Consider the following 14,237-nt stretch of genomic DNA (forward strand, 5'->3'; position numbering starts at 1 on the left):
AGATTTATTGTGCAGAATGTATTAAGCTTACAACCTTCTTGCCACATTTCTCTGAAACACCGAATAATAAAGAACTGACGCTTTTACTTTTGTCATAACACCTTTCTAAAATGATCATTGGAAGATCGACTCAGAAGGACTCGATTTCAATTAGTTTTATTGATGAAGAAAATTCAGTTTAGCTGCTTTCTATATTTGCACCACACTAAACCCGTCACGGAACCACAAGCACAACAGACACCGATGAAAACAGCTTTCTCAAAGGTTCACAGAAGTAAAAAACACACGAGTCAATGATGGAAGTCCCACAAATTCAGTTCCAGTACAACATAGTTGAAATTACATGCTACTAGCCTTTAAAAGGGGAGTGAGAATTTGACATGGCAACTAAGGAGGACTTAAGCACTGATGTCACTAAAATGAAAACACACACAGACTAAGGTAACTTAGAATTAAACAAGGAAGTCTCAAAAAGCAATAATAAACCAGCAAAACCTTAAAAATGATTAACTTTTCTGGTCAATAACCTGAGTTTTGAATTTCTTTGATTTGCCAATCATCTTATTTTGTCATAAGAAGCATAAAGAAAATATGCCAGTGTCTGTCTTTCTACAGAAGTAGTTGCTTTGATACCAACGGAGAGTGAAGGAATCCCAAGATTATCCCAACTTCAGCTGCAGGGTTTCTCAACCGTAGTCCTAAAGGCATTTTTAGGGGTTTCCCTTCTGCTGCACAACTAATTTAAATAAATAAGTGATTAACAGGCTACCCAGCACACGATGAGATGGAGGAAATAATGCAATGATTTAAATCAGAGGTGGTGAGGCAGACACGTATCTAAAACATGATTAACTGTGGAACTTAACGACCAGAGTAGAGAAAAAGCATTAAACCTTTTCTGTTACCTCTGACTTTCATAAAACCAAGAATAATAAAAAAAGAACAAAAACAATGTACTGAAACTAGCAGATAATAATTTTGTATTTAATGAAAAGGAAAAACAAACTTCATTATTTAGTAGCTGACCAGCTGATTATTGATCACTGCCAATCAAGAATTATTTTTTTTCCAATATCTGTTTGTCTGATTGGTGTTTTTCTACAAATTTACTGTGACAAATCAGGTATATTTTACCTTTAACAAAAAGAAAGAGAAAACATAAAATATCCCAATTAAGCCTTAATTCTAAACAGGCAATGCTGATTAAAATAAATTCATCATGAACTGAACAGATTGCTAAAGAGGTATATAAAAGAACAATAAATATATGGAAATATTTGGCAATGCTACTAGATAAAAAAAATCCCTCCTTTAATTACATCTGATTAATAAATGGCCTCATAATCAAGCTAGTTACTTTATCACATCTTTCTGGGATTAAAACTCCCAACAACTAAATTCACCAATTGCATTGCTCAAAAAATGTTTTTTTTGCAAATCTCTACATAGAAAAAAAAACAAAAACAAAAAAAAAACTGTGCAGATTCTTTTCACCAAGTTCCAAAAAGTTTGAAATATTATATACATGAGATTAAAAAAAACAAGTGAAACAAACAAAAGATTTTTGCTGCTGTTTTTGTTACTGCCTTGTGTTGTTTTTCTTATAGCACAAAGGTTTCATATTAGCATCAAGCTGGAGAAAGCTGCCAAAGAAGCATCTAGTGTTTCCTGGTAGGCAGGGAACACACACACACCGTCTCCATTTGATTCTTTCTAGGTGCAGCATTTGTGTTTTGGACTCGCAATGAAGCCCAAACAAGAATCAGCCCTTTATTCTCCTGCTGTAGGTCTGCCTACGCCCCTCAACTCTGCTGTAGAAGCTCTTCAGTTCAAGCCAATGCCTTCAGAGGCAGGCGGTGGGTATAATATTCGTTACTGCTGTTTCTAATCAAACAAGTGATTGTGGACAGTTCCCCTCTCTGATTTTATTCTTGAATCCTGCAACCCACAGACCAAACCACTCCGTTTTACCGCTTTTGCCTTTCTCTTACAACCTATCAGAGACTCTCAAGTCTCTCTCTCTCTCTCTCAACAGGGGAAGCTCTGTGATCCTAACACATACATACACGCAAACACTTCCTCACAAGGGGGAAACAGCTCATCAACACCACTCTGCTCTTTATTTGCTTGTATTCCTGAAGAAGTGGTTCTTTGCGTTCTCATTATCGTTTCCTTTCCTCACTTATCTCCTCCTCCTCTTCCTCTTCTTCCTCCTCTGCTTTGAGTGCGTCTTCTCTCCTGAGTGACAAGCAGATTTCATCAGCTAGGTTCCTATGGTTTCATCCCGATCCCGGTTCAGCCCACTTTAGCCCAGCTGAGGAAAGACGGGATGTCCCTCACGGGGACGTTGCGGGTCAAAGCCTTGACGCGCAGGTTGCGATCATCCGTAAGGAGGACCACCTCTCTCTGGAGCCTCACCGTTCCATCTGTTTAGAAGAAAGAAAGTTATGTCACAAGGCTGGTTTCACTCATGAAATGTGTTTTCAAGAGAGTCGGTAGTCCATACTTCTCTGGGGAGGCATGAAATCTTTTGCTTTGTCTTTGCAGTAGTGGAGACAGCAGGACAAAATCACATCATCATTGTTACCCTGAAAACAAACACAAAAAAACATACAGCAGATAAAAAAAACTGCGCTATTAATAGACCTGTCAACACAACAAATTTCGCTGGACAATAATTGTCCCAGATGTTACGGCAATAAATGATAATGTTGTTGTTTTGAGACCATTTTTAAGTAATATATTGCAAGAACACATTCTTAAAAATCCATAAACTTTTAATTCTAATGAACATTTAACACTGGAACTGGAACACATTTTAAATATCCATAATAAATCAACAGAATAACCAATAAAATGAATTATGAAGTCTCTGTAAACAAAACTGTCCGTCAAAAAAAGGGGCAGTTGAGAAAAAAGCACCAGACTGAAAACTTTTGTCATCTAGTGTTTTGGCAGGAAGAGAGAGAAAATAGAAAAACTACAAAATCAATCAATCGAGTTTGTTTTAATTTAATTTACTGCTCATTGTGACAGATCTAGTTATTACCAACTAAAACAAACACCTGTTACATTTAGTATCAGTTTCATACAGAGCCTTGGAAAGTATTTGTACCCCTCAAAACCTGATCATATCCCCTCATATTACAATCATGTATTTGAATGTATTCTGTTTGACAGAACAACAGAGATTAGTGAATCATTTTCAGAATAAAACCATCTCAGAACTTCATCTATTAGTCTTTTGAGGTACATTTCTATCAACTTTGCACATTTTTCTTTGCAAAACCACTGGCATCAGCTCAATAAGCTGCTTAGAGTTTGCCTGCGAACATCGATTTTCAAATCTGGCAACAGATTTTTCTGTTGGATTAATGTCAGGACTTTGACTGAGCCATTCTGACACAACTGTAGCTCTGGTGTAGTTCTAGTGTCGCCCTTTTGTTTGCTCACAACTTTCTCCAACAAACCTCTGATGTCTCCACAGAACAGTTGTATTTATACAGATTACTCACTGCTCAGCTGGTTGCACTTCATTTTAAAAAACCTGCATAGTTGTCAAACATGTGAATATGTCTGCAGACAGATGACTCCCACCTGTTGTCCAGAGGTGTCCTCACTGCGGAAGGCGATGGACTCCAGCTGATTTCCTCGGCTGGTCAGGGCTCTGAGGCATGGCTCCCTGGCTTCAAAGCCTTTTTCTAAGAAAGCCACTGCAGAGCGGGCCTGTTCCTGCACGGCCCGCACGTGGGCCACGCCGACGTTGTAGTTGCCTCGGCTGCCACTGCTCCGCCCTCCCATCCCCACTGAGCCGCCAAAAGGCTCCTGGCCTTTAGCCAAACCATCCAACTCTGTAATCACTGGAAGAGAGAGCACAAATAATAAAGTATGTATGAAATTAAAAAAAGGTCATGTTTGCAATATTTGTCATTTTAAACTTTCAAGTTAATTTGTTGATTTTATTATCCGTTTGTGTGTTTCTCTTACCGATGAGAGGCACAACGATTATGTACGTTCCACACTGGAGGAGATTCTTCAGTCCGTCCAAGTGATCAATGAAGCAATTGGTGTCCGGCACCAAAAACAAGGGTCTGACTTCCAGTTCCAACTGACCACCAGTTTGCAGTACCGCCTAAAACACACACACATACGCACAGAGAAAAGGCATAAAGTTGAATTCTGAACTCTTCAGTTCAAACCTGCTCGATTCCCTCAAATCGTTTCATACCTGGATTTTGTCTCTGCGCTTCTGCTGCTGTGCCAGCTTGTTAGCGAGGGCGTGCCGCCGCGCCTTTAGCTCCTTGATGTCATTCTCACTTTCTCCTGCCTCCTCCAAACCCTCCTCTTCTTCCGACCCAGAAAGAGATGACTCGGCCTCAAGTATGACGTCATCAGACTGCCAGCCAGACGAAGATGACAATAACATCAGCTTTTTGTTGTGAGATTCTGTTTGTTCCTTCTATAGATACATATATGCAAAGTCACCTCTTTCTCTGTTAATGAATCCTGCCTGCTCCTTGTATCTTCTGAGTGGTTAGGTGAGGAAGACATTGCCACAGACACGTATTTGCCTCCCTTGAAGGCTAACAGAGGTTCTTCTTGTCCACACAGAGCCTCCAGGAAGTACTTCAGAACCGTCACTCTTTTACAATCTGCTGCTATAGCCTGAGAAAGCAGGATGAAGGTTAATATGTGCCTCAAGGCACAATGTGGATAGTTGGGGCCGTGTGCCAAATGTTGAAAATAAAAGCATGTAGTCCGCAGTGTGCTGGTGTAACAACCCACTCACCATGTCGGTGTGTTTGTCCGTGTAACATGGCTCCTGTGGCGCTGCCAGCAGAGGTACAAAGCCAGCAAGCAGTTTGTCCTCCTTCAACTGAAGCACAGTCAGTTCCTCGTCTCCCTCGCCTTCATCAGTATCCACTTTGTACAGCAGCATCTCCTCGTGGTCCACACGTGCCAGTGCATTGCACAAGTCAGCAAGGCACTGCCAAACGTCGGGACTGCACCTTGATCACCAGATTATGACAAGAATCGGTGAGATCACATAAAATCAATAAAACGCGGCAAAGTTTGTGGTTTCATTTTCTACCAAAATCTTTCAGTAAACATTTGATTCAAAAAGCGGTCAAAGATCTGTAATTGATTCTGATAACAGAGTAATGACATTGCTATTGAGTCTGAAAGGAGCATAAATAAGTTAACATGAAGTTTCAAGACTAGAATCTAAATGTCAGGTCCACAAATGATTTCCACCGTCTTTAAATGGAAGGGAAAACAAAACTTTTACTCACTCCAGACTGCATGGTGGTGGGTTCCACTCTTCTGGATGTCCTAACATCCAGTCTGACCACACTTTGATGCTGGGCAGCAGTTCTCTCAGGTCCAGTGGGAAAGCAGAGACTCTGACCATTCCCTGCAGCTCTTCAGTTTTCCCCTCCTCTTCTCCATCTGTCATGCGTACTGCTTCTGAAAGAGAGCAACACTGAGCTTATTTTTCTTTTATTACCGAGTAATACATAACCAAACATAAATGAAATCAAACACGCTGATAATTTTATCAATCACCAGCTGTGTTTTCTTCATGAATGTGAGCAAATATTTGTTGATATTCTGCTGTTGAAAAAAATTCTCTTTGCAATTGCGGCATTTCCATTAAACCAAAATCACGCATGGATATGCTTGTTCACACGATAAATCATTAAAAATCATGGCAGTGACAGATATTATCAGTTACATGACATATTCATAGTTCAGCCATCAGAGGAGACGGCGGTGTCTTATTCAGGCGTCGGAGCGACAAACGCCTCGGACTTGGCAGCGGATATGTATGCAACGTTTTGGGGAAACCAAAATATATTTGGATATATAAATAAACATATATCCAAATATGTTGCACCGGGTACCTTGTGCAATATTTACAAGGTTCCAGGTGGGAGAGGAACACAGCATAAGAATACAATCCTGCAATAAACACTGCAAATTCCAACTGCTCCAAAAACCAACAGCATGATTGACATTTTCTTTTCTATTTGAATCTTTTCTCCAAGAATCCCTTGTATCAGAGCATAAATAAATGTTTTTTTTTTTATTGTATATGGGCAGAAGCAGCAGAGCTGTACAACTCATTTTTTATGCATTTTATTTTAGTCATCATAACATCACAAAATAATGCGATTAAATAGTTAATTTTGCCCATTTGTAGTCAAGGACATGCACAACAAATAAGTGAGAAAAATGGAGCTACAGGGTAATAGACCAAGAGTTTTACCTGCAGGAGTTTCCTTGAGAAGCTCCGTGCATCGCTGCACCAGCAAAGCAAACATGTCCAGGCCTAAAGCTGTGCTTTGTTCTAATAAAACAGACCGGACATCTCCTTCTTCACCTGGCAGAGAAAAGGTACTTCATTTATTATTTGTGTGTAATCAGGACATGCATGTTTATTTTTTAACTTGAATTAAACACTATAAATAAAATGCTCAATTATATATATAAAAAAAGAGGAAATTAAAGCAGCCAAGTTAAGATTTTCAGTGCCTTCCTACTTTAAATTTCATCAGGAGAGCTTTAGTATTCTCAAATTTCCATAGCACATATTACACCAAATATTCAGATTGAACGTATTGCGGTGGCATGACGATCCATTTAAAATGTCATTTTAACTATAATCATCTGTATTTGTTACCTCTGCTGTGGGCATTGTATATGGCAAACATGTTGATGGTGATGATCTGCAGCAGGTTTGTAAATCCGAGCAGTGAAGGGCCGTGCTGAAGAAGAGTCTTAAACTCCTGCAGAACACGGCTCGCCACTCCGGGGAAGGACTCCATACTGTGCAGCCGCAACACAGAGAAACACACACCCGTCAAACTTATCCGGCACCAAATCAAAATGAAAATACAATTCTCAAATAATAATTTAGCTTATTTTAAATTCTACACATTAAATTCAGGAAAAAGCTGGAAAATATGAGCCACCACTCACCCCACTTTAGTGAAGAGCTTTCCGTGTGCGTGCAGGAAACTCAAAATGAATCTCTTATTCAGCTGGAGAAAAAAGAAGATCAAAAGTAAGCAACAAAAATGCTCCAGGAAAAGACTTATAAGGACTTATAGTAAGAAAAATCTGAGAGCTGTATGAAGATGAAAACAGAAAATAATTTTAGAGGAAAACCTCAATCAGGAAATATTTTCTAACTACAAACCATGTATTGCAGCTAGATGGCTTTTACCTCAGTAGCACTAAGACTGCCCAGCTCTCCATCCTGCTCCGAGTCTCTGCTGGACTCGCTGCCCCCCCTCTGTGAGGACGGGGTTGTGGTCTGGCCACTGGGACGGATCCAAATCTCCTCACGTGCGCCGTCGTCCCATTTCCTTCTTCCTTTCACTGCTGGACCCTGGGAGCCTCCTTCCTGCTCCTGCCTCCTTCGCTCAAACTGTTCAGCCTGTTAGAATACATCACAAACTTTCTCTGATTCAACTGCGGATTTAAACCGCAAAGTGTTGACTTTATCTCTTCAAAACGGTCGATGACTTTCTCAGACATGCCAAGTATTTTGACAAGGTGCAACACTTGACGTCCTAGGAGGCGGCTTTTTTTTAAAAGCGTTTCCGAGTTGAGCTGTGAAAGGTTTTTCATTTGCCTTACCTTCCGCTTAACTTCCTCAAAGAGGCTCATTAGGCTCTCCTTTGCCGTCAGGATGGGATTGGAGGCTGCCAAGCTGCGCATGTAATAATACACAGCATCCAGCTTCCGCTTCTGCAGGTGAGAGAGATTTTAAAATTATAAAGTGAGTAGATAATTACTTTCAACTCTTTTTATACACTAAAGGCTAGATGTAATTAAAGAAATTACTGATGGATTATATCCACATAGTGTGACTGTAAACCATCACACACCAACAGCTGGACAGAAAGCAATGCAATCTTTTCTGTCATCATTAACATAAAAAATATACTTGAATTCTGGACTTTTAGGACAAGACGTCCACCTTGTCAGATTCTCAGTTTGTTCATAACCAACAACTGTTGGCTCTGGATTCTACAGAATGGAAAAGTGCCATTTCACTTTTTTGAACTCTGGACAAATTTGATCAGCTCAATTTCAAAACCTTGAAAGTGTCTGGATTATCCTAACAGGAATCTCACATGAATCTTTAGTGGTTCTGTGTGTTGTGTAATATTTTTGTTTTCTTGTCGATCTTTTCTGTAATTAGCAGGGGAAAGCTGTAATCTAGTGCAGTACATGAAAATAAATGAAATAAAAATGACTGTCATAAGCATTCATGGCAACTTAACGTCTGATTAAATATTTAATATAACAATCTTGACATCACTTACTGTATAAAGTGCCAACAAAGCCAGCTGGTTGTAGGGGCGTCCATTTTTAGGCGCAATCTGCTGGGCTTTCAGGTACCAGCTGAGAGGAAAGAAATATGAAAACATTAGAGCAACAATGTTTGCAGAACATTATAACTTTAAACAGGTGCTGTAATTTGCAATTAGGATATTGCACATCACAATATTCTAAAAAGGATGGTTCAAAATATTTTTCCTGGACTAAAACGTTATACGACTTTAACACTAAAATTGAATGCCTCTATGAAAATACATATTTATTGAACTATTTATGATTGATTAAATCTTTAAGTTTAGGATTTGTAAAACAAAATTAAGCTTAAGGATAGCATAAGGATTTCTGCCAGTGGAGTAAAAGTGAATTTAAGATATTCTTGATGACTTACTTTTTATGTCAGAAATAAACTCCAGACCATTTTTAAATTAACTAAATAAAAATGTATTTATAAAACCCCCCAAAAAATTTTCATCATGAATTGAGTTTTTTTTTAATAAGGATTTATAGAAACCCTCCTGAAATAACTGCCTACCTGCGAGCCTTGCCATAGTTGGCAGAGTTAGTGGCCTGTTCCCGGTACCGTGCAATATCGCCCTGACAAATCATGCATCGCTGAGCACTGATGAGTGCATACTTTACCTAAAAGTTAAAAAACAAAGAGAAAAAGTAAGTATGAAACCAAACAGATACATTTAGAAAATAGTCTGATTGTAAGTGAGTTGCTTCCTGTATAGGCACAGACAGCAGTATAATTAATAACAGGTTTTACACACAAAGCAGGAATTACATACCGTTTTGCGTAACGGACGGGTCCTGATAGCCATGCCATCCATGTAGTCTTCTAATGTGAACTGGTACACTGCCTGCAGCTTCTGAAGCAGCGCGTCAAAGAAAAGTGCTCCCTGTGAAATAAAGAAAATTAAAACGGTGATATTTTCCATATAGGATTCATTCATACATGTTTCAACAGATCACCTTCCTAAACAAACAACTGTTACGGTTGTTGACAGATGGACGGTTTGATGGACACGATTTTTCAAGAAGCTCTTTAAGAGTAAAGTGTAAAAATATGTTTTATCTTCCTAGTCATGGCAACTAAATGTCTAATTCTGAACAGCATGTTTAGTTCTACATCCTGAGAACAGTTTTGACAATGAATACTTGGGTCCATGTGTTGTTAAACTGACCAGCATGTTTTAGACGATTCCCTTAAGAAAAGGGGGGGAAAAAGCAGATTTGCCTGCTGTGTGAACATATTAAACTCAAAATAAAAAACTTTTTTTCATGATTAGATGGACACCCAAAGCATGAACACACTACATGTGTGCTGTAAAAGCTTATCACCAACATCTAATGTAGTGGTTTTCAACTTCTGAGGACTCATTGTCCACCAAGGTTAATGTCAATAAATTACTGTATGTAAATTAAAATTGTACTCAGAAATTGAACTTTTGGTTTTGATTAGCTGTAAATCACAATCATTATAATTAATAACACTTTACACCCCAATGATGCGTGAGACTGCAAAGTGGATTCTTGACCTGCTCTTTTCCAAAGTGTGTTACCTCATCTAGAAGCGTGAGCAGCATGTTCCTGATGTCATGCGTGTTGTCACAGCCGGGGTCTTTGAGCAGCTGCCGGAAGCGTTCGATCACCTGGTAGAACACGTTCTTCCACAGAGCCTGATCCACATTCTGAGAGTCGGAGAACTCGATGTCCGTCAGAATGATCCGCTCATACAGCCCCAAAAGGTCGGCTCTTCAAGAAACAACAACAAACAAACAAAGATTTCCAATATTATTATTATTTTAGTAAGTCCAGACGAACTAAACAACCAACTCAACCCTAAAGCATTAAATCCATATCCCCCCCGCAGCAACCAAAACGCTCACCTGAGCTGGGACATGCGATCCAAGCCATCTACACTCACTCTGTCCCTGGAGATCAAGTTACTGAGCTGAAGTTCATGAGCATCTGCAGCCTTCAGCATTCGGCCCAGCTCCTCTTCAAACGTCAACCCGCCTGCTACGCCTGGCTGGCTATACCCTGCTCCCCTGAAACTCCCGCTGAATGGACTTGTGCCCGGACTCGGGTACATACCGTTAGAGTGAGTCATTTGGTACGGCCCCATGTTATACGGGTAAGGATAGCGCTGGCCGGTGGTGGAGTTTGGGCTGTTGGTGGCTATGGGGTAGCAGTAAGGGTTGTCAGAGTTTTGGAATTTGTAGTATGCCATGGCAGCGGCCTGCTGGGACTGGAGGTGATCCCCTTGCGCCACCGGAGGGCTGCCGGCAAGCTCGTCATCCGTGTCCAGAAAGTGAAGCTGCCCGTATCCCGTCCCACTCTGAAGATACAGTGGCTGTTTAAGTGCTGCGTGTTTGGATGACTGGGTGTTGGCGAGAGCAGGTTTCTGGTCAGGGTTGTTGGGGTCCCAGAGGCGTCTCACCCCTCCTCCTCTGCCTCCTCTGGTCCTGCCAGCTGCTCCTCCCCGGGTTCCGGCAGAAAAAAGCCTCTGCCCCACCTCGGGTGAGTTGGAGATGTCTGTGCGGGCTGGCAGCACCAAGATACCCCGGCCCCTCCCACGAGGGACTGGGGTGTCCTTTGCGACAGGTGACTGATTATCTAAAGAAACCCGAAGGATTCCTCGCCCTCCACTTTTGTTTGACGCCTTCCACTCCTCCCCTCGTTTTACTGCACTAATTTCTTCCTTCCCCACACTTTTTCTCCTCCTTCTCCTCCTATCGGCTTCCTCTCTGTCACACACCTCATTCCCATCCTGTGATTCTGTTGAAGAGTGTCTCCTTGGCCCCTCACATTTATCCCCCAACTCCTTGTTGTTTTGCCCAGGGAGGCGTGGCCACTTGACGCCCTCCATGCCCACGTGTCGCCTGGGGCCGTCTTGGCTGGTTACGCTGCTCGCTGAACTGCTGCTGTAAGTTCTGTTTCGGGAGTGTCGAATGTTTGATTTGGAATATCGCTTGGAGTTTGGTGTAGTGGCATTTAAATTAGATCTGTGTCTATCACGCTCTTCTACAACCTTGTCCCGGTGGCTCCCTGTTTTAGCAGCTTTTTCAGTGTCTTTAAAGTTGCTGTTGTTGTCCTTTATTTTATGATTTTCTCTGGGATTATCGTTTCGTTTGCTGGGGTGTGGCTCTCCTGGTTTTTCAGATTTTCTCCTGTCAGTATTAGGAGCTCTCTTGTCATTTTCCTTCTCAGGCTTCCGCTGATTGTTCTTTCTACTTTGGTTTGCTTCCTCTTCTCGTTTGGATTCCAGATACGTCTCATTTTCTTCTTTTTTCTCCTTCTCTCCTCCTCTTCTCCGGCGGTTACCCTTCTCCTTTCTATCCGTCTTTTCTTCCTGGCATCTGGTTTCTCCACCTTGAGCGCTTCTTTCTTTTTCTCTACTTGGACCCCAAACCTCCCCTTTCTCTTTTATGTTGAGTCTTTCTACTTTGCTCATAATTTTCTCCACTGTTTGGTCCACAGTCTGTCTTCCTTGCTCTGTAGGTTCTTCATTAGAGTCAGAGAATTTGACCTTATCTTTCCCTCCATGCTTGGGTATTGATTTTTTACTATTCCCTTCGCCTGCACTCAACAGAGACTCTGGCTCCAGGGTTAGCCCTTGTTTCTTGGGGGAATGTTTATCCAGCTCTCTTCCAACACCGCAGTCCTTTCCCTGCACGTTCCTGCGGCTCCCTGGTTGATAGAATGCTCTGTCAGGCTTGCGGACTTTCTTTGCAGGTTTAGGAGCTCCTGAAGCATCTTGTTCTTTGTCATTTTCACTGTTTGCATCGGTTTTACCCAGAGACTGGGTGCCTTGTTTACAGCTCAGGCTGTTACTACCGTCGCCTCTCATTCTGTCTTCATCCTTGTTTTTGGTACCTGAGAGGTCTGGGCACCCTTGCCTATGTAAAACGTCTTCGGAGACTCTGTTTTTCCCACTCATCGATGACTGATCACTCTGTTGTGCTTTGGCGTCTAGAGAATCCCTCTGACCAGGTTCTCCTTCCTCGCTGTCCTGATGACGGCGTCCGTGTCCAGCCGCTGGCTGGTAACGCTGCAGATCAGGTCGTTTCGCTTCACGCTGCTTATGCTGCTTGTGTTTTTTGTGTTCCTGTTGCTCCTCTGCAGAAGGTAGGAAGATAAGGTAAACATCAGTCATCAAGACAAAAAAAAAATGCTGAATGTGAGAATTAAAGAGCAGCATCAGCTAAAGACACATTAATGAAATGTATGTTACTTAATACATAATTACTAGTATTACTTTATTTATTGCAATAAGTTATGCCTTGACATAACATCTACCTGCCCTGAGAAATGCAGCACTATCTAACATTGTATGTGTAAACTATTTCAAAATATCTTAAAATCCAATGCCTATTAGTTATTTTCACACAATATATATATATATATACATATATACATTGATTGACACCATGATACTGTAAGACCCACAATAAAATAATTATTGGCCCATTTCTACTATTTCCCTGCTTTTATTGCTTTATTTAGGAGCGATCTGTGATTTCTTCTGATATATATATGGGGCAAGCAGTTAGAGAATCAAAATGAAGTAGAATATAATATTTACCAGAGTTTGACAACATAATCTTAGTAAATCTAAATCTACAAGTGCAAATAACAAGCAAGACCTGTATTTTAAAAATGAAACAACTGTCATGTCATTGTTAATAACCAATGAAGTAACAGTAAACATATGAAAATACACAGATTTGACATCTAACACTACAAACTGCTACGTAAAAACGTAAAAAAAAAAACCTGATAACTGACATTACCATCGGCGACCCTTAGTAAAGAGTTTTAAAATAACAAACATTTGTTATCTTCTGCGATAAGGTAGCTATAATTGTTAGGTAACGTCCCCTAGTAGCATACCGTTAATGAACGTTTACTTTACAAACTTTCCGTTTAAATAACACATGATTTATGCAAACACACAAACCTCAAATGTTTAAATATACAAATTTTTAAAAGACAGAAAGAATAGAAAGCATATTCAAACATATATTTAGCAATGAAATATTCGGCCTGGTTTGTAGCGCAGCTTCCAAAAAAAGTAACGCACAGATAAGCCCAGAGCTGTGCGGCTAACAACATTAGCTACACACAAACTTAGCAGCACCGCGGGCCACTTCCTGCTAACTTAGACAGTCACCTACTGTTTTACTAGAGTTTACTGAGTCTTTAACCAGCGCTGGCACTCCTAGAAAGATGCTCACTGTCTCTTACCGTTCAAACGATCGGTCATTTGCACTGAAGTTGTAGCTTCTGCGCGAAGTTCCGCTGCTGAGATTCGTACTCTATCCAGTTCGTTCGCCATCTTCGCTATCAAACAAACATAACAAGTACGGTGGCTCGAACGGGTCAAATGTTCAAGAGGAGGGAATTTTGTATTCTAAACAGATGGGTAATATAGTGCGTTTCCAGTCTACGAAACCCCCCAGGGGACATGGGAATGTTTTTTTTCTTTTGGGTTCTCTCGCAACACGTTTGCGTTTGCGGTATTCAGTTATGCTGCGTGAATTGATGAGTACGTTATTGCGAGAAAACGCAAAACATTTTGCGAGGGAACGCAAAAGGTTTTGCGACGAAATGCAAAAGAAAAATAATTTCCCATGTTCCCTGGAGGGCTCTGTACCAGTCGAACCATAAAGACCATATTTAAATTAATCTAATAACATAAATGACCAAAAACAGAAACGGGGGTTTACAAGAAATATGAAAAGAAGCAAGACACAAGTCATAAAACAACTCATACCAACCATACATAAAACAAGTCAGTAGATGTTTATTTTATTTCAAATTTATTTAAGTAGGACATTAAACAACATTACATTTAAAAGAAAGAAGACATTGTC

General features: G+C 40.6%; 1 protein-coding gene across 2 annotated transcripts; it reads right to left on the minus strand.

Moving 5' to 3' along the window:
* Positions 1-140: 140 nt before the first annotated feature.
* smg6 (SMG6 nonsense mediated mRNA decay factor) lies at positions 141-13,813 on the minus strand. 2 transcript variants are annotated; one of them, XM_008427376.3, is made up of 19 exons: positions 13,609-13,813; positions 10,248-12,480; positions 9,921-10,113; positions 9,147-9,257; positions 8,888-8,994; positions 8,340-8,418; positions 7,648-7,758; positions 7,232-7,444; positions 6,985-7,046; positions 6,686-6,831; positions 6,272-6,385; positions 5,295-5,466; positions 4,790-5,009; positions 4,486-4,665; positions 4,229-4,396; positions 3,988-4,132; positions 3,598-3,860; positions 2,507-2,588; positions 141-2,426 (listed from the first exon to the last, which is right to left on the minus strand). In XM_008427376.3, the coding sequence occupies exons 1-19, from the start codon at positions 13,697-13,699 to the stop codon at positions 2,296-2,298; spliced, it is 4,821 nt and encodes a 1,606-aa protein (XP_008425598.1). In that variant the 5' UTR covers positions 13,700-13,813; the 3' UTR covers positions 141-2,295. The 2 variants fall into 2 exon arrangements, with proteins under 2 accessions (XP_008425598.1, XP_008425597.1); XM_008427375.3 differs by having other exon boundaries at positions 5,295-5,469; positions 13,609-13,812.
* Between the last annotated feature and the right edge of the window lie 424 nt (positions 13,814-14,237).

This window comes from Poecilia reticulata, chromosome 14, assembly GCF_904066995.2.
Source record: "Poecilia reticulata chromosome 14, P_reticulata-male-v2, whole genome shotgun sequence".
NCBI classification, from domain to species: domain Eukaryota; kingdom Metazoa; phylum Chordata; class Actinopteri; order Cyprinodontiformes; family Poeciliidae; genus Poecilia; species Poecilia reticulata.